This window comes from Myotis nattereri (assembly GCF_964212035.1).
Source record: "Myotis nattereri genome assembly, chromosome: 5".
In the NCBI taxonomy this organism is placed as follows: domain Eukaryota; kingdom Metazoa; phylum Chordata; class Mammalia; order Chiroptera; family Vespertilionidae; genus Myotis; species Myotis nattereri.
Genome location: NC_138080.1, coordinates 36,468,333 through 36,494,164, shown reverse-complemented (window position 1 = coordinate 36,494,164; position 25,832 = coordinate 36,468,333). Strand labels below are relative to the sequence as shown.

Here is a 25,832-nt window from a genome sequence, read left to right as displayed (position 1 = left end):
ATACTCAAAATATAGATCTTGAAGGTAATTTTTTTTTTGCTTCCTAGTCTAACCTCTTTTTTGTTGTTGCTGTCCAGCAGTTTAAGTGTATTGTGATAAAGACCAGAGTATCTGCTCCCCATGAGATGATAATCAACCATAGTAAATGTACAGAGAGTTTTAACCAAAAAAGAAAAAAAAATGTGTAGGGGAAGCCTATATTTCCTCCAATGGCCAGATTATAACCAAATAATTTAGCGCCAACTGGGCTCATAGCACCTCACTCTATTTCAAAGGCAGGAAAGCTTTCCAACATGGCAAAGGAATTTGTTTCTTCCCTTTCTCAGGTGTAGGTGTGAGTAAAGGGTTTGTTCAGCTATGCAGGTCCTTTGTGTGAGGCAGGTGGATCCAACCACCTGGCCACATCCCAGAGGAATGGGAGAGGGTGCTACCCACACTTATGCAGCCCTGGTGGATTCCAGGCCCTAGATAACATCCCCTGGCTGTCTAAATAGTCCCTTTTCAATGTAAGCAAACCTAGGAAGAGTTTCCCCCACACCATTAGGAGGCACTCAGAGGGACTAAATAAGGGGGCAGTCAAATGGGTCAGAGTGGTTTTTGTGGGTTTGGGCACCAGGAAGGGGCTAGAGAGGGGCTGTGTGAGGAATAGGAGCTCAGTGTGGCCTCCACAGCATTCTGACTTGATGTCAAGGTGGCCAACCCCCATGCTCCACTCCTTCCCCTGAACACAGAGAGGACTCCTGAGGCTCTCCAGTGCATCTTGCCCACCTCCTAACCCATCCCAGACTGGTTGGCTTTACGAATCTCAAAAGAGGATGACTCCCTGTTCACCCTTGCTTTCTCTTCATGTCCCACAGCATGGTTGGGAAGACGGTTACCTGGTCACTTCATTTAGCCACATTGCTCTCTTTCAGCCTCTTGCCCACTCCCAGACCAATGGCTCTGAAGGAATGATGGCGCTTTTTCTCAGATGTAATCTGGGGTTCCTGACTCTATTCCTGCCATCCTTGGCAGAATCCGAGGCTCTGAGAGGCACAATGGCCTTGACAAGGGCCATCCTTTTGCCAGATGTAGGCTCCCCAGTCCCTGCCCGCTCTGGGCCTCCAGTTCTGGTTTAATAGATCCATTTTCCCCTCCTGGGGGTGATCTAGATGGCACAATGGGCCGTGAGCTTCATCCTGGTTTCCCGGGATGGGGAGCCAAAGCACAAAGCAGCATTGCCCAAAGGGGCTCACGCTGAAACACTGCTCTTTATTTTTAAGAACAATGGGAAAGCTCAGTGAGATGGGAAGATTCCCTTCAGATACTCCACCCTTCAGCTCCAGATTTCCAGTCCTTTTCTTGTTGGAATTTTAATACCATCTATTTATTATTAATTTTTTAATGGAGGAAGGACCTCACGCTAATGAGTTGTCCAAATGGCACCATTCTTTTATTGCTGTTTGAAGGTTTAAAGACCGTAGTGAACTGTGTTTGTGTTTGCATATCCATTTCTTGTGCTGGGTTGATTTCAGATTGGTGCATTCTCACTTATCAGGGACCTCTGACTCGAACAGAACAAAATCAGCTACTTATTCTAGTTACTGTAAGCAGACACATAACTTCTACTGTAATTTGAAAAACCTTGCACTGTAATGGTTAACAAAAAAAAAGCAAACCTTATTGAAACTGATTTTGTATTTTTGATTACATCTGAATTTTCACATTTTTGTATCTAGCCGTCACCACGGTAGTGCTTCCATAGCTTGTGTTCAAGGTCTTGTTTCTTTCCAGGTTGAATTCTTAGGATTGTGTTGATGCCAAATGTTTAAGGGGCAGGACTGGGGCCTGGCTAGCAGAGCCTGTCACGGGGTTGTGTCCTTCCTCCACCAGACCACTGGCTGGCAACGGGAAAACTTGCCTAGACTGGAGCAAGCCGACGTTACATTTCATTGCACGAATTCCCACAAACAGCTCATATCTCCAACTAATTTGAGGCCAACGGTTTTGGCCAAACCTTTGCCAAGGACTGTCAAAACTGAGCTGTCCCCACTCATGCACTACCCAGCTTCCTGGGTAAGGGAGGACATTTTTGAAAACAAAACTTGTGAAATTAATTTGTGATTATGATTTTTTTTTCTTCTTGCTGGAAACGTGCTGGACCCAGACAGCATGATGTTATCGCTCTTTCTGCTTTTCCAAACCAATACACCTGTTGTGCTCTTTGTTTCTTAGTGAAGAAAATTCTAGACACAGACCTAACTATGAACTCTTTTCCTCCTGTATTTCTGGTTAGCAATCCTCCCTATGTATTCCTAACTTGTTGAAGTGTTTTCCTTCTTAGCATTGCTTCTCATATATATTTTTTTTTTTACTGAACAACAACAACAACAAACCCACAAAGGAACAAATAATATCTTTCTCTTTTTCTCTCTCTGATGTGTAATGTTGTGTTGTCCGGATTCTGTATAAAAATATGTATATGATGTATCTGATATTTGGCAGCCACTGGCTGTTACTTTAACCAATATAATTAACAAAGATGCATAATGTTGGTGTTTGATTTTTTTTACAAAAAAACAAAACAAAAACAACCTAGTTAAGATGTTTGTGTATTTTTGCATGGTTAAAATGTGCTTAGTGCATTGAGAAACGTTGTGGAGGTACTCAGTGAAAAGGCCGGTTTACTTTTTGATTCTAATGGTGATTGGTTGTTGACCAGACTATTCCCTATGATGTCCGTCTTTATGTTAGCATAACTCTATTGATAACTTGTTTTATTACTCAAGATTCAACATAGTGTATCTATCTATCTCTATTGTATTGACTGTTCCTTAAAACCAGGTTGTGGAAGTTCACTTCGTCTGGCACAGATGTCTCCATTGCCAATTTCCGTTGAGTTGTGTTCCATTTAATTTGCTGTACAGTTCAGATCTGAAGCGCGCCCCCCCCCCCCCGCCCTGCTTCCTCCTCTCCACCTGCCCCATAGACAAAGGCTGTCATCTCTCCGTCCAGAGGTCTATTCCTTTGAGCAGTACTGTGGTTTTCCCTTCCCACGGAACTCCCCCCCTCAAAAAAAAAAAAAACACCTAGTTATACAAAGGAGGAGAAATGACAGGAAGTTAAGCAGAAATCTAAGAATTATTTATATTTTATACATAATAGTACATATAATATAGTATAGCTAGATAGGCAGGCAGACAGACTTTAAATGCGAATTAAGCAGAAAGGCAATGGAAGATATTGAAGGACTCAGAGCGAAGGGGAGAGAGAGAGAGAGAGAGAGAGAGAGAGAGAGAGAGAGAGAGAGAGAGAGATCCTGAGTTTTCCTCCCAGGTGTGTCGCTAGGTCAATATGAGAGCTGCAGAAAAATTATTTGTCCTTCCTTGTGCCCCAGTTTCACCATATGTAAGATGAGGAAGTGAAAACATTTTTGCAGGGGGAGGGCAACTACGCTTTCTTGAGTCTTCAGTGCACTTAGAGCAAGAGTGGGTCTTTAACTACCTAAGAGGTTCATTGCTGTGTGTTTGCAGACCATGCTGGAAGCATCCTCATTCCTCCGCAGGACATCTGGGCCTCCTCAGGAGAAAGACATAGCTGAAAAGGCACCAACTATTCTGGTGTGAGAGTGCCCTAGCATCCAAAGTTGTCTCTTTGGCTAGGTAGCTTCTGCACAGCTGGGAAGGAGATGGGATTGGTAGACAATATTTCTGGTGAACGGAATTGAGCTTCTCTCCCCTGGAGTCAGAATCCATGGGCCTTAGACACATGGAGTTGTCTATTTTACATTTTCCCAACGAAAACTCTGATAGGTGCACCCCACCTTGCTTCAAAGCAACATACACAGTTCATATCAGAAGCACCTGTATTCTCAGTATTCGTGGTGTTCAGACACTGGTCTTTTGGCAGAAACAGTACACCTGTCTCCAAATAAGTCTTTGCTTCCTCCTCAGATCTGGAGACAGAGGCAGTCCTTCAAGGTCTTCAGGTTCCTTGGTTCTGCAGTGAGAGGTCAATCCTGACAGCCAACAAGGTGGAACACGTACTGCCTTTCTCACTCTTAAGAGGGAAGACCTCAGAGCTCAAATGATTCACAAGCATCTTGTCATGGGCCCTTCATCCTGGGATGTATGTGACCATAGCATTGATCTCTCTACTGACCATTGCTAGTGGACATCTTTCAAAATATATTGAAATTTTCATTAGGTTTGATGGCACTTGCTACTTTTCCTCAGAGTCAAGGTTGACTGTAAAGGAGCAGGACTCCAGAGACATGGCAGGTACTGCTCCACTCCTGCCTGCCTCTTCCAAGGCCAGAATTTACCAGATGAAGCAGCATGAACGTGACCTTGTTTGACATGAGCCTCTTCCCCACCCCTTCCCAGTGACATTAGTAAGGAGTCCCAAGAGACCCATTAGAAAATTGACTCACTCTTTCCAGAAGCAAGATTTATTCTTTTTGGATGCAAGGCTAGTACACACTACGATCCTAGAATTCAGCCCCTACCTTGTGTCTAGTCCAGACTGATACTCACTTCTCTAGAACCACAGATTCTGAATGTCAGAGAGGATCTTAAGGCTCTTGTGGACCAGTCTCCTCCCTTTACAGATGAGGAACCCAAAGCCCAAAGAGAGATGAAGCACTTTTCCTGAAGAAACACGGCTAGAAATTAGCAGAGCCAGAATCCGATCCTGCATCACAGTGCTCTTTTATCCCTCTCCTTAGGCCCACTAGTGCAGAGTCCCTCTTCTAATTCGAGAAATTCAGACACGGTGTACCTCATGTTTTATAGAAGTCCGTGGGAAAGAGAAGCGTTTGCTTTCTCAATGTGGACACAACATATACACTGCCCCCACTCCAGCTCCGCTCTCTATAAGCCAAGTTACGAGGGTTCGGATTTTGAATAAAAACTGAGCTGATGTCTTATTTACCTGTATTTTTTGAAGAACGCGGAGGAACAATTGGAATAAGAAGCAGCAAAATTGACTTCTATAGCCTGCTCTTACTAAGTCTCTTGCTAGCATAGGTTTTTCTAAATAATTGGAGTGCTCTGTCCATCCACCCAGCCACCCCATCTCTCCTTCTGCCTTTCCAACTTTCTTGGGTGTCTTCTATTCCCAAGGCACCTGATCTCTCCAGAAGAATATTCCACAGCTCCTTTTAATGGTCTGTTTCATAAAGTCCAAAACTTTTTAATCAAAGCACGTCTTCATAATTTTACCATAAATTCCTCCTTCTCCTTTTTTGTTAAAAAAAAAAAAAATATGCATCTCTCTCTGCTAACTTTCATCTCAACTGAGTCACCAGAGCCCGACGTGTGTTTTCCTCATACGAAATGGTGGATCCGGGAACTTCCTTGGGTGTCATTCTTCTAAATTCAGCGCAAGCCTCCTGACCTCACCTTCCCCTCACAGGAACTTAGAAGCACCTGGCTTATCTGGTCTGTTTTTCTTTGGAAAAACTCCTTGCTAGCGAGGCCCCTTGATTCCCTATTAGTGTCATCACTGAGAAGGATCCAGCGATTCCTGCCACCCTTTCCCCTCAGCCTCCAGTTCTTAAATGTCTTTTTCTTATTAAATAGAGAAAAGTCTTTGATTCCAGTGATATTACAGTGCTGTTTCTCTAAAAAGATCAAGTAACCCGAGTTAAAGATTTTTAAAGGGCTTTAGTCCCTGAAATGGCTGTGATTCTGGCCCTTATCACCCCTACGCTTGTCATAAATTGGACGCGCTCCTCCCTGCACTAGGCCCTCAGTCAGGCTCCAGAGAAAAGGGAACACAACCAGGGGCCCAGAAAGGAAACTAAATGCCCTTCCTGGTGATGGTTACCCTGAAGAAGCGGTTACAGTGACTGCTTTGTTCCATTAAAGTTAAACCTTAGGGGTTGGGGTTGGCGGTCTCCCTTTGAAATGTTGGGACCGAAGAGAGCACTGGGGGGAAAGTGCCCCCTTGTGGCTTTATGGGCACTGTTGCTGTTACATCTTTTTAAGGCTCCTTGGCAGGCTTTTAAAAAATCCTGCTTGCCAACGGGAAGAGCAGAGCTGAAGAACTTGACATTGATTTAAGAATGTAAAAGTCCAACAAAACATCCTAATCCCTGCAGAGAGAGTTCTGTGTTCCAGTACTGGCTCTGCATTAACTCCCTGTGTGACTTTGGGCCCTTTGCCATGGGCGTCTGTCTGTCAAATGAGGGATGAAGCTACATAATGTCCAAGGAACCTTGTTTTGTACTGTGGATGATTTCAAAACTGATATTTGAACACATATTAAAGTAGCCTTGTACAATGAAGTCCCGCAGACGTACTAATCGACTTCAGCTCATGGCCTGTCTTGTTTCATCTATATGCCCACAGCTTGATGATCGTATTTGCTTCATTATGGATCTAGTATTGTAACCCTTGGATTCCTGGATGGAATGTTGCTCACTTTTCTTAGGACCAAAGCAAGACAGGTTCAAAGGTCAGGCAGGGCACTGGTCCCCAAACAGCTGGCCATTACAACTGGCATTTCTGCTTCATCACATATTGGCCCCATGACTGCCCCCTTTTGAGGTGGTCTTGAGTAACTAGAGCACAGCCATTACATCCTTAGCCCCAGGCATCTCATGGAGAGTTCTTGCATTAGACTGCTATTTAGACCACAGGATGAAAGGGATGTCTATCTTATTTTTTGAGCTCACGTGTGGGTCATTTGCTGGAGTAAGTAGTTGTACCTTTTAGCAATGGCCTCAGAGCCAGTTCTTCAATTCTAGGGCCTCGGCAGGCATACCACCCAGGATCCTGCCAGAAGTCTACCGAGAATGACAGGCCACTCTCAAGGTTTATCCTTCCCGTAGCATCCCGAGGCCCGTCTCCTTCACTCCAGTACAAGGAGAAGGGAAACGTGTCTTCCATCTATTTTGTTCAGTCTTTTGTATTTCCTGTGAGTGGAGTTAGGTCAAAGAAGCTTCTTTCATTCCTTTAAGGGCCCACTCAGGGGCTCACAAACCTTGCAAGGACCTCACATTCCCATGGGCTTTGCAGCTGTCATTCTATCTGATGTGGGGGGAACATTCCTGAGCCCTGGCTAGTCCTGCCTCCAGCCGAACACAAGTCTCACTGGGACCTGTGAGCATCAGGCCTGGCTTTCCAGGACGCGTGGTGTTCAAGGTTTTTGAGATGGGCCAGATAGTCTATAGCAAAGGACTTGCCCCAACTCTGCACAAACCTAGGTGCTGCCACTTTTGACTCAACAGCTGGGTGCCCACAGCCTGCCCTCCTGAGAGGACCTCGGGAAAGAGAGTCTGGAGCGTAGAAACTTCGGTCAAGTTGCCCCAAGTCAGGGAAGAGCCTTCTTTTCCATGGAGCCTTCCAAAGGGCACACCCCCTGCTACTCGTGTACTGTAAATTCCGGGGCCTCCTGTGCTTGGGGGGAAAGGTAGCTGAGGAGAAAGGGACTTCTTCTCACCTTTTGTTTACCTTCAATCTGGCTGAATTTAGCTGCCCTTAACTTCTAGTTTGCTCAAGTCCTTATTGCCTTAACAACCACCTAATAAGCAGTCAGAACCCGAAGAGAAAGCCCCTTTGGTGGCATTCATTGTGAAGCGCTATACCTGTCCCGGTCTTCCCCCTGCTGCTGTGCCTGAGGAGAGTCCCAGCCCCTCTTGCTGAACCAGAAACGTTCCCAGGTTGAGGGCAAACCCAGAACTGCTCGGATGGAGAGATCCCCACCCCACACTGTCCCTCCTGACGACCTTCAGACTTGCTTTGCTTCAGATCTGGACTCCTCACGCTCCCTCCCTTCCACCTCTTGTTCCAGAGACCCTCCGCACCCCCTCACTCTCGGTGCCATTCCTGAGGACCATCTAGACTTTTTGTTCTCCTGAGCATTCTCCCCACCTTCAGCTGCAGCGTATTTCTTCAGCCTCTCCACCAAGCTCTTTAAAACGAAAGGCAGTTGCTGTCTTCCCATGGACAATAATGAATGTATCTACTGTAAGCGCAGACCATGTAGAGAAGTGGCTGGGTTAATCACAAAGAGGGTTTTTGTAAAGCCTGTTTATTTTTTTAAGTCAGTTTTGAGCATTTCTATTTTACCACCCTTCACGTGGTTTTGGGGAACCCAAATCGTATCAAGGTCTCATGCCAAAACAAGCCAAAAGTTATTTTCTTTACCTTTTTCCTCCATGCACCATGATTTAAATGATTGTTTCAGTGTCATTTTAAATGTTTTCTTGTGACATGTACTGACGATAAAAGTCATCTTGACAAAAAAAAAAAGATTTATACATGAATCAGAAAGTATTTATTTCAATTTTGTACCTTTCCATTTTAATACATTATAATGTATTGACTCAGCTGAGATGATATAAACAGTTCATTTTAATAACATGAGTGTGTGTGTGCCTTTTCCTTTAACATGGTCGGGGAAGGGCAGATAATCTTGGAGTGGGCAATTCTGGGTGCTTCTTGGCATCCATGTGAGCATAGCATGGCCTCTGACTGGACCAAAGGCTTTTCAGAGGCAGCTGGTGAGCCCAGGAGAGGAAGAGATGGTACGGGGGGGAGGGGGGGGGGGCTAGTGGAGGGGGGATGAGGAGATAAGTGGGTAGGCCATTGAGGGGGAAAAGGGGACTGGATGCCCTGACACCATAGGTAGGAACTTCCATGGAGAAGAGGCTATGTACTCACAGAGCCTGAATGCAGACGGGCAATCAAAGGTTTGGGTAGGGGCCAGGTAGGGAAAAACTCAAAGCAAATAAGGTGAGAAGAAGCTAGAGAGAAAACTCAATGTCTAATTCCTCCCCCAGCTGGCTGAAGACCTCTAAGGCCGCCACATGGTATATGCAGAGAGGAAGAGAGAGAGAACCAGATGGGCAAGCCCACCCCACACAGAGGACCCTGGTGCAGCCCGTTCCTTCTGCCACCAGAGAGAACGCCACATTCAAGTGTATGGCATATGACTTTCACCACACACAGTGACCTTGACCATGAGAAAATGTGGTCCAATTGGTATCTTGAAACCTAGCCCCCATCAGTGCAGTATACCTTTAATTGTTTGATGGAGGAATAAGCTGGAGGGCAGGGCACAGCATAAATCTTTTTAACGCCCCAACAAGCTGCTAAAATGTGTAAAATGGTGCTTTCTACAGCTCTGTGAGTCATATGGCTGAACTTTCTATGGATAGAATTAACTTTTTAAAAATGGTTAAGTATGAACAAAAGCCCTGAACAGATATTTTTCCCAAAGAGGATATAGTAATCCTTACTTATCCAAGGCAGATACATTCCAAGGTCCCCAGGGGATGCCTGAAACCGAGAATAGTACCAAACCCTATATATACTATATATTTTTCCTACACATATATACCTAGGATGAAGTTAAATTGATAATTTAGGCAATTTCATGGATAGAAGATGCGCTCTTACCATAGATCCTAGCAACCTCAGCATTCGATTTTTTCTCCTCCCTTATTAAGTCAAGAATTTTCAACTTTTCACTCTTTAAGCACTGAATGGCTTCTTTGGCACATCCAAATTGCCAGCATCACTACTCATGCCCTTTGGGGTCATTGTCAAGGGTTAGTTGAACACCAGCAATGCAATACTGTGACAGTCGATCTGATAACCCTGTTGGCTACTAAATGACTAATGGACAGGCAGCATATACAGCGTGGAGACACTGGACAAAGCAATGATTCACATCCTAAGTGTAATAGAGCAGGACAACACAAGATTTCCTCACACTACTCAGAACGGCATGCAATTTAAAACTTACAGATTCTTTTCTGTAATTTTCCATTTAATATTTTCAGACCATGGTTGGCCATAGATAAGTGAAATTATGCAAGTATGGCAAATAAAACACATGAAAAGATGTTCAACATCATTAGCCATCAGGGAAATGCAAAGTAAAATCACATCTTAATGCTACACAACTAAAAAATTGTGACACCACCAAGTGCTGGAGAGGATGCAGAACACAAGACCACATACATTGTGGAAGGGAAAGTGAAATGGTACAGCCACTCTAGAACACATTTCTTTGTTGTTGTTTTTTACAAATCTAAACATGCAATTACCTAATGACTCAGCAATTGCACTATTGGGTATTTATCCCAAGGAAACGGATATTTATGTTCACACAAAAGCCTGTACAACAATGTGTAGTAATAGTCAAAACATGGACAGCCCAATAATTCTTCAACAGATGAATGGTTAAACAGTGATACATCTATACCTTGGAATACCACTCAGCAATAAAAAAGGTACAGACTGTCCGTATGCGCAACAACCTGGACGAATCTATGAAAACCAAGGCCACAGACCACTGGTCTGCCTGCAAATACGGCGGCTGTCATCTTCATCAGGAGGGAGTTTCAAGTCATACTACTAACTTCTTCAGAGCTCCCCTCTTAGCTATCTAGAAATTTCCATAGAGTTGTGTCATAGGCCGTGCCAGGCAGGGCTGCTTGCACAGAGCGAGCGAGGTGCTCCTGGTGCCTGAAAGCCTGGGCCAGGAGAGATAATTAAGAAATCAGGGCCAGAACACCAAAGAAAGTCAAACCATGACCAAGAAGTGGAAGTTTAGAAATTGCCAAAGATCCCTAAAAGACGCATGTTCAGATGTAGAAGCTGGAAAGTCAGAGAGAATCAAAGCTGAGGGGAGTGTGAAGTCATGTGGACTCCTGGTGAGCAGAGCTGCTGCAAACAGGAAGCTCGTGCGCGGAGCAAGGGCATCTACAGAGGGCCCCAACCACAGTCAGCTGGTTCCCACTCCTATATTTCTGCCTCAGTCTGCGCTCACCGCAGGTTTCCAGCATGCCTGGGGTAGAGCGGATGAGATGGAGTTAAACTTCCAGGCCAGATACTTACGTCTGTTTCACATACAAGACAATACTTTTAAAGCATGCACACCCCCTTTTTACATATTAATAAATGGAATATGCATATTTAAACTATTCTGATGTAATAAAGATGTAACATGTTATTATGACTTTAAAGTTCTGACAATTTAGAAATATATATTGCATAAAATAGTATTTTGTAATTCCTTTCCCCAATCCACTGAAAATGCCAGTATTAACAGTTTGGAATATAGTTTCCCCCAAATTTTTCCATGCATATGCTAACTGCATATGTATATATTTTGTAGACTATTATATATACTCTTTTTCTTTTTAACAGTGAGATTTTTAAACAATGGGGCACCCACTGTGTTGCAAATGATATTATTTACATAACAATATCACTCATAACCAAGTTTTCTTTCCCAATATATTTTTATTAATTTAAGAGAGGAAGGGAGAGATAGAAACATCAATGATGAGAGAGAATCATTGATCGGCTGCCTCCTGAATGCCCCACACTAGGGATTGAGCCCACAACCGGGCATGTGCCCTGACCAGGAATTGAACAATGACCTCCTGGTTCATAAGTCGATGCTCTACCACTGAGCCACACTGGCTGGGCATAACTAGTGTTTTTTAATGGATTAAATATGGATGAACTCTATGTAAGTCAAAAATGTTCTAAAGGACTTACAGAGATTTCCTTAAAATACCCCCGACGTGAGTATTTGTGTTCCATGATCATGGCCTTGTCTTCACTACCTCGTCTTCAACATCATTAGCTATCAGGGAAATGCAAATTAAAATCACATCTTATTACCACACAACTATGTAGCTGGGGTCAAAGCTGTGACCCCAGCTAGTGGCTTACCAGGTCTACAATTCTGACAGGTTCAATGTCCGAAGGAGTCTCCCTGCTTCAGGAATGTCTCTCATCTGTTACCTACACTGAGATCACTCCTGGACAGATCAAGATGGTGGCCATGGCGCAGTTAAAAACAAAACAGTTTGCACTCAAATATAAATCACCATTCGTGAGTTCCTTCTCCATGCCAGGCACTGTCCTGAAATATTTAGGACTTCATTTAGAACATTCATTAAATGGCTTCCTTTTAACCAGCATCACAACCCTTGGAAGCAGGTACCATTGTTTCCCTGATCAGACAGACAGATGTGGAAAGTGGAGCATAGAACATTTCATTACCTGCCCAAGGTCAGCAGTTGGTAAGTGGCAGAAGAAAATGAAAGAGGGACGTGAAGAATAAGGATGGGGCAGATTCGGCCCCAAGAGCTGCCCGTATTCCCAGGACACACAGGAGTGGCCGCTCACAGCGTTATAGCACTAACGCCATCATACTGTGTGTCCCGTGTGCTTCTGGGTAATCCTCACAGCAGCATCACGGGACAGCGGAAAGGAGAGAGAGGGGACATAACCTGCAGCTGTCACAGCCGGATTTGAACTCTCTAACTCCGGAGCTCACTCTGTTAATTACTGCACCAGGAAAATCACCGCAGGGAGGAGAGACTACATCAAATGCTCCATGGGCAGCAGAAGCTGGAAAGAAGATTCTAGAAAGGGGCAAGGAGAATCAATAGTGAAGCTTGAGAAACCTCCATAGGTGGTTCCAGAATGGTCACTCATAATGGCCAAGGCAGAGTCCCCGCCTGACATGATGTTTTCCTGCTCTCAGGACAGGGGGCCTCAGCCAGCAGCTCAGGTCTGGAGACCCTCCCAAGCAGATGGCAAAGTCAGCTTCCACCCCATCCTCCTTTCATCACCCCAACTCCCACCCTGTTGTTCTTTTTAAAATATATATTTATTGATTTCAGAGAGGAAGGGAGAGGAGAGAGAAACATCAATGTTTCAGATAGAAACATCGATGATGAGAAGGGATCATTGATCGGCTGCTTCCTGCAGCCCCCACTGGGGATCGAGCCTGCAACCAGAAGTGCCCTGACTTGAAATCAAACTATGAACTCAACCACTGAGCCACACCGGCCGAGCCCTCCCTGTTTTTGTTTGTTCCCTTTGCAGGAACCTCCCTGTCCACATCCCCCTCCACCCTCCCCGCTACCACCTGCCACCCTGAAAATATCTCAAGATATAAGCAACTAAAGTTTGACCACCTTGCTCAAAAGCTCAAGGAGGCTAATAACCTAAGACGATACAGAAAACAGTTGTAAGGTAGAGAAGAAACCGGAGTTTTTCCTTGGACGTCATTCTCTGAATTGGGTCTCTAAATGTGATTTTCCATTGTGGCGCTGGACAGAATCTGTGAAAGCTGAAGCTTGAAGTCACACCGTTTGGATGGGCCGTATAAACAGGAGGAAGCTGAGCCCGGACCTGCTGCAGGGAAGCCAGAAGGCATTTCTGGACTGGAACCAATACAGAGCCTCCCTTCACACTGCTCTTGGCTGGGTTTTGTCTTCCTATTTGAGCTTCTATAACAAAAAAAGGGAGGACAAGGAGAACTATACCAGGAGGCCTAGAAGACTCGAATCCTGAGTTGGTATTAACTGTACGTGTCAACTTGAAAGAAAAGTATCACCGACGTGTTCTCCTGATGCAGAGACATAAGCAGCAGAAACCGGGTCAGGTTTAAAGCAGCCTGCAGGACAAACAACCTAGCAAAACCAGATACTCTCCCCCCAGGGAATGCGTAGGTCAATCTCAGCGAGGTATCCCATCAAGCATTGCATCTCCTAGTGGGCAGGTGCTTCTCAGCCTGTTCCTCCTGAGGCCTGACAAAGGAACGCAGGAGAAATCCTTCAGGAGGTCATGAGCCTTCCATTCTCTGTGTAACAGCAACTAGATTGGCTCATTTGGGGAGTTAATGACAGACACAGGTCCCCTGAGAACTGACAAAAGCAGACTCCAAGGGTCATGTCCATTCTCCGTAGGCAAGTTAGAGAAATATCCCCAAAGGTCGGTGAGGAAGATGGGGCGGAGGCCCCTGGCAAACAGCCGTGGCAGAATGAGCTTTAGCTACATGAGGAAGCGAAGCCCTCCCTTCCTTTCTGTCTGCTTCCAGGCCCCCCTCCCGTAACCACCACGCTATACACGGTTCTACCGAAATTCAAAATGTTCTTTGAAATGTTCACAGTTGTTTTTGGTGGTGGTTTGTTTTTGTTTTTTAATTTTCTACTCTCTGTCATTTCAGGTGTATCTGTCGTCACTAGTGAAAAATTGATTTGAAGGTAAAATCTGCTTTGTTGGCTTAAAACTTTCTCATGTTTCTAACTTTTGAGTTACTGTATAGGACCATTTTACTTTTAAAGGACTTGACTTTTGTAGGTATACACAGCTGGTACACAAATTGTAGAAACTTGGAAACATTCAGAAAGTATTAGGAACATTTGCTTCCGGCCACAATGGGATAATGGATCGGATTTACCCATCCATTTTAAACAACTATGACACTGGACAAAATATACAAAATAGTGGTTTTCAGACACTTGGCAGGAGGCAGTGAAGACCTGTGACCCCTGAGAGATGGGGCGCAGATGAGATGAACTCTTAGTGCCCTTCTTTCCTTCTGGAGAGGGTTTCCAGGCGGCAGCCCCGGAGGCGGAGTCTGAACAGAACCCGGAGGTCTCCATGGGCTGAGGAGACAAAGATCGAGGCAGCTGGGACCTGCAGGGCTGTGAGTCAGGGGGCAAGAACCACAGCAGAGGGTCCCCTCCAGCCTCCCAGGGATTGCTGAGCAAGGGACACATGTACAGAGACCACCGGAAAGAACCACTGAGAGGAAGAAAAATCCCCGAGCTTGCATGTGCGGCCAAGAATAACTGTGTCTCCTGAGCAGAAAGAACCCTGATCACACAGAGCATGGGGCAGAATCCTCAGAGGAGTGCTGCCCTGGGAGCGCCACCTAAACTAAAAGACTGTTGGGGGCACACAGTCTCAAAAAGATCAAATTGTTCCCAAGGGACTTAATTGGATCCCACAGCAAAGTGCTTTAAAAAGGAATAAAAAAGCCTGCGGCACCCAACAATGTAACACAGAAAGCCTGGCATGGCCTCCACAGTTACCCGGTGTGTAAAGAAGCAGGAACAAGTGAACCATAATCAGGAGGGGAAAAAATTTAGAGCACTAGGAAGATTAAAAAAATGACCATAAGCTTACCAATGAGAAATGACCTTAGGTAGTGAGTGATTCAGGTATTCCCTTCTAGACTTTTCGTCAGTGCATTGTTTTTAAAAATTACATGAACTATGGATGATCAAACGTAGGTACAACTTGCTACTCTGATTTTCTGCCTTTGCAAACGTAAGCACCACCCCATGTGTGTTGATCCACTCTTTTGATTTTAAGAACCAATGCTCACTTGAGTTACCTCAAATAATAGGGCGTGTATTATAAGGAGACCACCAGGTCATAAGGAAATAAGACTAAAGGGGAAAGAAAAGCAAATGACTGGACCCTGCAGAAGTGAGGGATTGAGACGGCTCTCAGGGTCCAAAGCAAGTTCACTCGGACCCAGAGCAGCTCCAGGACCCCAGCAGGATCTCCTCAGCAGGATGCCCGCCCACGCCCCACCTTAACGAGCCTCACTGCGCACTGTCTCAGTATCCCTTCTCTTGGTACATCGTCTCCATTGCTGACCAGCATCCCATTGCAAGGAGACACGGGTTTGCTTATCTATTTACCAGTTGATAAAATTTGATTTATTGTGAATAAAGCTGCTATAAATTGTACACATGTTTTTGTAAAAGGACATTTTATTTTTTCTTGGGTAAATACCTAGGAGTGAGATTGCTGGATCATACATAGGTTTACTTTTATCTTAAGTAAAAAATTGAAATAAAAATGTAAAAAACCTTCCGGACATTGGTTGGTTTTACTTCTCTTTCTCCAGGGAGAGATAATGATAACAATGTTCTGTGGGAATGCCCTCTCTCGCTGCAACTTCTCTCCCTCCTGCCTTTTCCTTACTTTCAAGGTGAGACCATCACAAACAGAACTTGGAGAACATACTTTACGAACCCCGCTCTACTAACTGGTGGCTGCTCTCTACTTCCTGGCACAAACTGCCACGAGGGAGACGCTGATCAGTGCAGCTGATCACCGTCATCCCACGCTTGCCCAGCTTTCAGGCTGGCATACGTCAGTGTTCGTGGGTTTCCTATGAATTGACTGCATACCTCATCTAGTCAGCTGTGGCCTGGCAAGGAGGTTCATGTAGTAGAAGAAGGGACTTTTTCTTTTTTAAAGAATAGATATTGATTTTTTTAGAGGAACATCGATCTGAGAATGTAACATCAATCGCTGCATGCCTCGCCCCCCCCCCCACCCCACCCCCACCTAGTGAGGATCAAAACTGAAACCTGGGCATGTGCCCTGACTGGGAATCGAACCCATAACCTTTCAGTGCACCAGATGATGATCACCAACTGAGCCACACCGGTCAAGGTGAGAGGGGACTTCTACAGGGTGATAAAAAAAAATGTATACACACTTTGAATAATTATAAAGGCAGTGCTTGTTAAAATACATTTCATTTTCAAAATGTAATAGAACCAGCTGTTAAAGTGTCTATAAAGTTTGGGGGGACATCCTGTATACATGAAACAACTCCAGAGACTGTGAGCTGAGCAGTGTCCCACCCAAGGGATGGTCGATGTGATTGGCATCCTGACATATAACTACAATGTGACTTACTAAATAATTCCCCTATTGTTGGATACTTAGGTTGTATTCAATTTTTCATCTCACATCTTAGGCTGTAAAGATACTTTGGAACATGAATATTTATATAAAATCGATATCATTTCCTTAGACCCCCTCGAAGTCACACTACTGGTTATGAACATGTGACATTGGTGATGTTCAGACTTTAGCATGCATCAGCATTGCTTGCAGGGCTAGTGAAACACACTGATTCAGTAGGTCTAGCATGGCGCCTGAATATTTGCATTCCTAACAAATTTCTAGGTGAGGCTGACATTGGAAGAGGGACCTCTCTCTCCTTCGGGATGTTTCCATACCAATTTGTGCCTCTTTAGAACATTTAACACATCTGGGTTGTGTTAGAATTAAGATAGAATATGGTCATTTCCTCTCTAGAACAGGAGTTCTGTGAAGTCAGTTGATTTACTAACTTAATAATTCCCCTATTGTTGGGAATCTTTTTGCTAAAGTGCTAAGCAGGGGAAGTGTATTTCCAAAGAAAGTATGTTATGTAATCTGTCACCTAATTTCCTTGTTAGTTTCTCCTTTGTTGTAGTAATGCTGTCCTAAGTTCCTTCATTTTTATTATTTGCAGACATTCAACTTTTGCTAAGGAATAGCTGCAATTTTTTCATGTCTGATTTAATACTTCATCTTGTCATCAACTACTCTTGATCCAAATTTTTTTAGGTTGGGTGAAGGCGGAAGGAGACTGTGAGGAAAGATGGGCTACCTTACCTTAAACAGTGCCAAAGCCCTGGCCAGCGTTGGCATGTGGTCAGCCCATGCACCAAAGGGTCGCAGGTTCGATTGCCCATCACGGGCATGTACCTGGGTTGCAGGGTTGATCCCCAGCTCCAGTCGGGGCACATGCGGGAGGCAACCAATCAATGAATCGATGAGCCTCTCTCACATCAATGTTTCTCTATCTCTCCCGCTCCCTTCCAGTCTCTAAAAATCAATGGAAAAAATGTCCTTGGGTGAGACCTATCAACACCACCAAAAAAAGTGCAATACCCATTTCTAGCTGATAATTTTAAAATATAGATGAGTCTGTAATTTTTTAAAATCTCAAACATAACAACAGTTATTTGTGTCCCCCCTCCCACTCCCATCTCCAGAGATGATCCTCATAGATGTTTCATAGACACAAGGGATGCTGGAGTTGGAACAAACCTTGGAAACCATGGGTCTAAACGACATTCACCCAAATGCAGAGTCCCTTCTACAACATTCCTGTGTGGCCTCTGACTGAACATTTCCAGGAAAGAATGCTCACCAAATCACAAGACACAACCATTTGTTGCCATTCACTGTCACACTCAGTGTCTTAGTTTAGTTCTTACCATCTATCACCTGAACCATGGCAACGGTGTTGTAAACTTCTGCCTCAATCTTTCTGACCATCCTAGAGACAAAATTCTCTTCCTGAAATCATATACCAACATATGTGGTGCTTGAAAACATGCTGACTTCCTGATCCATTCTCAATTGTCCTCGCTCTATACCTACCTTTCATTGTCCCTGGTCTAATCAAACAGCTCAGGTAATTATCCTAAGACTGGGTGATCCTGCCTTCTTAATTTTGTGCAAGTTCAACTCTCTAATCCTCTTCCCTCTATCACAACTTACCTGCTTCCTGCTTTGACTGTGAAAATTCCATTGATTTTGCATCTCTTTATCCCCCTCAGCTCCTGGGTACTCACCGATAGCAGCAACTGTTCTTTTGTGGTTATTTTTTTTCTGAGTTTCATAAAACCAGAGAAGCCCTGATGGGTTTGGCTCAGTGGATAGAGCGTCAGCCTGCGGACTGAAAGGTCCCAGGTTCGATTCCGGTCAAGGGCATGTACCTTGGTTGCGGGCACATCCCCAATAGGAGGTGTGCAGGAGGCAGCTGATCGATGTTTCTCTCACATCGATGCTTCTAACTCTCTATCCCTCTCCCTTCCTCTCTGTGAAAAATCAATAAAATATATATATTTTTTAAAAAACAGAGAAGTTTACCTTGTTTGTCTAAATTCCTAGTTAAGGTTGAATTCATCTAGAACAGGACTCTAGTCCTTTACATAGCCTTGCTTGGCACCTGGCTGCTTTGTTTGTGTTCTACTTATGTCTGTACTGTCACCCAAAGTTCACTGAGAGTCACCTGCCCAAAAACATATCCTAACTGTCTGTCTGAGAATCTCATTGTCAGAATCTCAATGGAACGCCTCTGGAGCCAGAGGCACTTTAGTTAAAATTCACAGACAAGGTGCTGGTGTGGACACAGAGAGGAATATGAGGAAAACAACAGCTTTGTCGTGTTGAAGGCATCGTGTTATTAAAAGAGAGATAACATTAGTTATTTGCTTCTCTCTCTCTCTCTCTCTCTCTCTCTCTCTCTCTCTCTCTCTCTCTCTCTCTCTCTCTCTCTCTCTCCTCTCTCCAGAGGTAGGACATTAAGAAAAGAGACGGGACACCACCGTGCAGTCTTCCCCTCCAAGCGAGTTTCTACAACTCTGTGTCCACACCGTTTTAAATGATGCTGAGGGTACTTGGGACTATTATTTACATTTTCTTTTCCGCAGTAGATATTGAGCTACTGCAGGGCTGAGTTCACTTCTTATTTCCAGAAGGCACATGCCTGATATGTAGTAATTAATGATGAGAACCCTTGTTCTGCGCCAAACGCTCTTACGAAGGCTTTACGTATATCCAATCATTTAGTACACGAAATGGCTTAACCTAAGGAACCTAAGGAATCGATACTCCTGTTAGATCCAAAGGTCTCTGACCTCTCCCCACCTAGCGCCCCGCCCCGCCCCGCCCCCGAACACTCCGCGCCCCGCCCACTCGCCTTCGCGGGTTGGAGAAGCCGTCGCGCATCACTGACGTCACCAGCGCGCGCCCGCGCCGCAGCCGGTCTCCTGGCACGCGTCAAGTCCGGTGGACCCAACTTCTCCACCAGCAGTCTGCCGCGCAGCTCCAGTTGCTCCGGTCCGGACGCCCGCGTGGGCACAGGCTCTGCGACATGTCGATGCTGGCTGAGCGTGAGTGTGGGGCACGGAGGCCCGACCAGGGCGCGAGGGTGAAGGTTCCAGGTGGCGTGCGGGACCGGACCCGGCAGCAGGGTCTGCGAGTCGCTCGCGCTGAGCGAGGTGGAGGATCCGCGGGCCGGAGCCCTGGGAAGCCGGGTTCGGTTGGCCCTGCCTGCCGCGGAGATTTCCCAGCCCAGCCTTCTCCAGAAGTTAGCTGCCGGTCTGCTGGTGAAAGAGACCGCGAGGGTCACGTTCAGAGCTGGGCGCGCGCGGGGGGTGTGAGTGAGCCACCAGGACACGGGTCCTGGGGACCCCGACTGGTTCTTCTCGCTTCCCTGGAACCTCAGCGTCCTCGGGTTGGAAAGAGATGAGGCCGGCAGACTCTCCTCAGACATCGACGGCCCGTTCTCGACGATGTATGCAACCCAGAAATGGAAAAGCGAACAGATTAGAAGCATCAAAGGCAGGAAGAAGCCTTTTTTAGGGGGTGCGGGGCTAAGTAAGACTGTGGCGGTGTTAACTTTACTGAGATGCCTCATCCTGCCTCAGTTTGCCTCTGACATTTACCGCCACTTTGTGAAATTCATTGATTCCCTTTCTGGAGCGGCTGCGTAACTTCTGAATGGTACCTGTAGCTACGGTTGCCTGCCACCAGAGGGCAGTGGTGCTTTGGTCATAACTTCGGAAGTAGGTAGTGAGCCAGGAACCGAAACAGTTTACTTAATATAGACCAACAGCAACTACTCTGAGATTTTGTGACTTAAATGCTGTCAGCATTCTTTTAACTAAGGGGATGGAGGGCTGTGAGCACAAAACGAAATGGATTAGGCTCCAGTCCAGCTTACAGGAGCAGGAATTAAGGTTCAGAGGAAAATGATTCACCCCAGGTCATTGAGCTAGAAATGGACAAAATTGATCTAGTTGTCTCCCTAGCTTTACATTGTTGCTACTAGGACCAGCAGTTTTCTACTGTTTTGAAATAGGGACTCATAGAATTGAATATGTTTTAGATGGTGAGCTTAGAGCCTAGATCTTTGAGGTCTCTTCTGGTTTTAATATTCTTTGATATGTGCTTAATTCAGTAGGTACTAGGGAACATTGGCCCTGGCTCTGCTTAATTCATTGGTATCTTTTTCCGTGATTAGTTTCTGTGTGGTATTTAAAAACTTCATTTATTATCTTTAGCGGTAGGTTGTCTCAAAAAAATCAGTGAGATGGTGAATGTGGAAATAGTTTGAAGTATGAAGTGGTATACAGGTGTAAAGTCTATTTGTAGACATCACTAATTACAATTGCATGATTTTAAGGGAATATTTTCAGTTCTCTCTACACCATACCTCCAAATGTTGTTCCTGATTCAGTCTGGAAGATTGTATGTTTCTTGGGGGGGGGGGGGGGGGCGGGACTGAGAGGTTGGCCCCTCCCCTGCCCCTGTTGCGGGTGACCCTCTGTGTGTGGGGCAGGGGTCTTGGCCTGGCGTCACCTACATCCCCCGCCATCCACTCTCTGTTCGCCGTTCGCCATTGGGTGATTGGAGCTTGCCTGCCTGGGATAGGGACTGAGAGGTGGTCAGTGCCTCTCATAATGAATGGTTGAGCAGTCGTTCTGCCGTTAGGATCAATTTGCATATTACCCTTTTATTATATAGGATGGAAACACTAAGAGATGGATATAAACAACCATAATACAGAAAAATGTTAATTAAATGCCAAAAAGGAAGCAGATAATTTATTCTGAAAATTTATAGAGGGAATCATATGACTTTGGGGCATTTCAGTGAGAAGGGAAGGTACTGTTAGTATCTGTAGATCACCTATGTGGCGGGCACAGTTGACTCTCTCCCCAGGATCATAATGACTTTTGTATGTCGTGGACTAAGAATATAAGCTTTGACGTCAGTAGGACCTTTGTTTGTATAAAGGCTCTGGATTTTGCTTAGGGACATTAGGCACATTTCTGTCTCTAAGCCTCAGGTTTTCTCATCCATGGAGATAAGAATATCTACCTTCACTGGGTTACTGTGAAAATGGAATCTAATATGTGGGGAGCATTTGGCACATAGTGCATGGCAACAAAAGCAGTGATTGCTGCTGCTGCTGCTGCTGGTGCATTCATAGGTTGCTGCCTTTAGCTGACCATGGAAGGCCCAACTGATGGTATGTCTAGGTATTTCGATTTGTCATCTTCGGAGCGAATATCTTCTTTTTTGTCTTAGAAGGTCAGTTTGTATGTTGGGAATATATTGTTATTGGGAATATATTGTTGGAAATCAGGGTAAATGATCCAATCTGATGCTGAATCTGGTACCTGTATCTAATAAAACATAATGTATGTTATATTTTATGCATGTATGTGTGTGTGTGTGTATTAGGTATGTGAATATTTGTGTGGTATTTTCCAGGTTTGAAAGGTAAGTTGCTAAGGAGATACTTTGTCATTTGCAGGTCGGCGGAAGCAGAAGTGGGCTTTGGATCCAAGAAATACCAGGTGGAGTAATGATGATTCCAAGTTTGGCCAGAGGATGCTGGAGAAGATGGGGTGGTCTAAAGGAAAGGTATTTCGGAGAAGAGCATAAAAAAGTCAGATCCATGCAAAGCGATTACAAGTCAGGAGAACGTATTTTTCTTAGGAGACTTAGAAAAATTTATGTTTTGGATCAGTAAGCGGTTTTGGAGAAATAACTGAACTATAATGACCTAGTGGTGATAAAGTTAGAATTGAACATAGCTGTTAGCTCTCTTTATCATTCAAACTGCATGATTAGCATCTTTTAGTTACACTTTGAATCGTACTTAACCACCAGTTTTATATTGCTAAGAGTAATACTTTATTATCCTTCATAACTAGACTACACATTTTCTGCTGTTTCTCACACTCCAGTTATTCCTGACTCAAATAGGACTTCTCCTAATCTCTCTACACTTAAATGGTCTCGTCAAGGTCTTTAATGATCTTGTTGCCAAATCTAGTGGGCCTTTCTCTGTCCTCAAGTTAGTTAATCCCTTAGCAGCATTGGACATCATAGACTACTTCCTTCTTGAGATAATTCTGTGTTGACTCCCACAGTACTGCTTTCTCTCTCTCTCTCTCTCTCTCTCTCTCTCTCTCTCTCTCTCTCTCTCTCTCTCTCTCTTTTTTCTTCCTTCTACCTCACCAGCCACTCCATTTAATTGCTGGCTGGCTCTTCCTCCTCCTGACTATTGAGCTGTGGAGCCCCAGGCCCTTTTCTGTACTCTGCTCAGGTTAGCTCATTTATGCCAGCCTATGCTTGAATTATCTAAATGCTGAGGTTATCTAACCGTTAACTTTTCTGTATCCAGCCCAGATCTGTTCCCTGAGCCCCGGTTTATAAATGAATCAGCCTGCTTGACATTTCCACTGGAGTAGGCGTCTCACGTTTATAATTTTTATTAGGAAACTCTTGATCTTCCAGATTTTTTCTTCTCAATTTTCCCCATTTTTGCAAATGGCACCTATTTACTCAAGCAAGAAACCTAGGAGTCAGACTTGGTCCTGCATCTCTCACTTTCTGTGCCCCAGTCATTACTCCTCTCTCTCCAGGGCATCCTCCTGGTCCAGCCACCGCCAGTGCTTGCTCTGATCACCATTCCACCCTGTCTCCTGCTTCCCTGCCTCCCTTCTTTTCCTCCTCGGGACCTCACGACAGCCAGAATGAGCTTTTAAAATACAGAAATTAAATCATATCATTCATTTGCTTAAAAGTTCAGTGGTTTCCCCCTGTTTTAAAGAAGAAGATCCAAATTTCTACCATAATTTTCAGGGTCTGTGAGGTCTAGCCCCTTCATATCATCTTATTTCCTCTTCATTCACTGAGCTGAAGCCAGCCTGCTGGTGCCTTTTGATTGATTCTGCAGTATACCATGCTCTCTGGGACACCTTACAAATGAGTGTTGATACAGGGGCCTGGAGTCCCTTTCTCCCTGCTTCTCAGCATTGTTTTGTAAAATTAGTTAATGGGCAGAGCCACAGACTCATAAGACTTCCCATGGGCTTCTAATAGTTTTGTGGCAGAACTCTGATTCGGAGCATTAAATAAAGCATGTTCTCCATAGTGTTTCCCTGGTCCTTAAATTAGGTCTCAGGTTGAAGAATTATAAGTGCATTTTTTGTGATACAGCCATATCTTATGAGAATCCATTACACTGTATTCTCTTTGAGGGCACAGGTAGTGCCCTGCTCCTAGATGTTTAGTAATGAATGGCATGATTGATGAGGGAAGATAGAGCTAATCACTCTTTATATCTGATTTAAAAAGCTAACGGTCTCTGTGTTTAATCTCCACAGGGTTTAGGGGCTCAAGAGCAAGGAGCCACAGAACATATTAAAGTTCAGGTTAAAAATAACCACCTGGGACTTGGAGCCACGATCAATAACGAAGTGAGCAACAGTGTGTCTGCTGGGGGTTTTCCTTGCATAACTGACTTTTTGTAAATATATACATTTTAAGTCGATCAAATTGATCCGTTTTTAACTGTTCCAAGTGTGTACCCTCCATGTTTTGGTTGAGTAAAACGCCCATAGCTGAGCTGGTTCTTTATCATGTGTCCTGCCTGCTCCCTCCACCTTATTGTCTTCGTGGGGTTCTTTCCTTTCGTATGTGTAAGAGATGCAAACTAGTTTTATTGCTAAACTTGGCAAAACGTATTCTTTTTATAGAAATACTCATTTCAGGGCAGACAAGAAGTTTTACCTTTACCTGTGTTCTAATATTAGCTTATATTATTAAAAGTTGCTGACATTTAGTTTCAGAAAGAAATTAAAAGATTCTCCTGCAAGAAAGTGGTACTCTTTTCCTGTACCATTGTCTGTTTCTGACTGCTGGTGTATAGCAGTTAAATTTATGCACATTTCCTCGTAAACACTGACACTTTGTAAATACGACGCTGTAATTAAAAATTAATGGCCTATCCAGTCATCATGCTTTTTATTTTCAGAATTATTTGCTTCAGACAGCATCTAAGCTGAAAGCTTTGTTCTTAATTATTTTTTTTAAAGTCTTTTATTTTTTTCAATATTCTTAAATTTTCACAACCAACAGAATCTGGTAGAAAATCTGGAGAAGTTCATTAGGTAAACTGAATTCCTTTGATTAGTTCAGAAGCACTGAGTAGTAGACTAGATCAGCCAAATTTTCTGGACTAACAACTAAAATTTTAAAAGACTACCCAGGGAGTTTATATAAAGTTGATTTTGAAGGTAGTTGCTGAGAGATGTACAGATGTACTTCATTTTTTAGGAGAAGCATTGCCCAGTAAACCTATTTAATATGCTTAACCTTAAGCAGTCTTAAAATGGTGTGTATGAGGCAAATGCCTCCATTGATACCTTGCTTCCCACGGGTTACGTGGTTTTGGAGATGTTCCTTCTCTCTTAAAGCCAGGTTCTCTTTGTTATAATGAACTCACTAGCTTGTCACCGTACAGATGGGTGCCGATTGATTCCCGGGACTTTCTCCTCCATTCTCCAGTGTTATATTGTAAAAGGGGGTCCATGCCAGCAAATAGAATTGGGCAAAATATTTAAGGAAGAGAGTCCCCAAGTTCATGATTGCATTTTTCCTTTGACTTATATGATTTTCCCTTAGTGAGAAAAAAATTTTTATTTTGCTTTATTTTAATATTTAGCATATAGGTTGCCTACTGATTATTTGACTATAAATTGACTATGTATAAGTTATCAACATTTGAAACCAGGGCTGAAGTTTCCAAGGAGCCCATTTGTAATACTAAAATAAATACATTTCATTTCAAATCTACATTATATCTTTCAAATTTATAAATATCTTGGTGAAACATTTAAAAATTCACTCTAACCACCAGATTTCCTTGATTCCAAGATCTCTCTTATCTCAGCCAGTGTAGGTAAACTATGGACTTGCCTCTAATGATGTTTGTTTGTTTCAGGACAACTGGATTGCTCATCAGGATGATTTTAACCAGCTTCTGGCTGAACTGAACACTTGTCATGGACCAGAAACAGCAGGTAGGGGAAATCTTTGCCTTGTTATCCATTAGACTTATAAGACATAATCTCTCAATTTAAAATATTCTTACCAACTGTTTTTACTATAAGCATCACATATCCAAAAGTTAATTTATTGAGGCAATTAGAAGCAGTCTTTCCTGCTTATATCTTGATAGTGCTTTCATTGCATGTAAAAAGACAACACTTCTGATTTCAGAGTTTGAGAATGGCAAGGTAAATCCATTCAGTTTACAGCCTCAAATAGTAAAGTGATCTTTCCAGGATTCCTTGAATGTGTCTAAAAACATTTTAAAAATACAAAGCAAGAAATATCAGTTGGAACCATAAATTA

General features: G+C 44.0%; 1 protein-coding gene across 2 annotated transcripts in view; it reads left to right on the top strand.

Moving 5' to 3' along the window:
- Nucleotides 1–19,350: 19,350 nt before the first annotated feature.
- The window catches only part of PINX1 (PIN2 (TERF1) interacting telomerase inhibitor 1), a 76,211-nt gene continuing 69,729 nt past the window's right edge, over nt 19,351–25,832 (top strand). The window contains exons 1-4 of one of the 2 annotated variants that reach the window (XM_081092893.1): nt 19,351–19,507; nt 21,940–22,049; nt 23,801–23,893; nt 25,420–25,498. In XM_081092893.1, coding sequence (XP_080949019.1) covers nt 19,489–19,507; nt 21,940–22,049; nt 23,801–23,893; nt 25,420–25,498 — 301 coding nt within the window. In that variant the 5' untranslated portion in view covers nt 19,351–19,488. The remainder of the gene's footprint in view (nt 19,508–21,939; nt 22,050–23,800; nt 23,894–25,419; nt 25,499–25,832) is intronic. The other variant, XM_081092894.1, reaches the window with a different exon arrangement.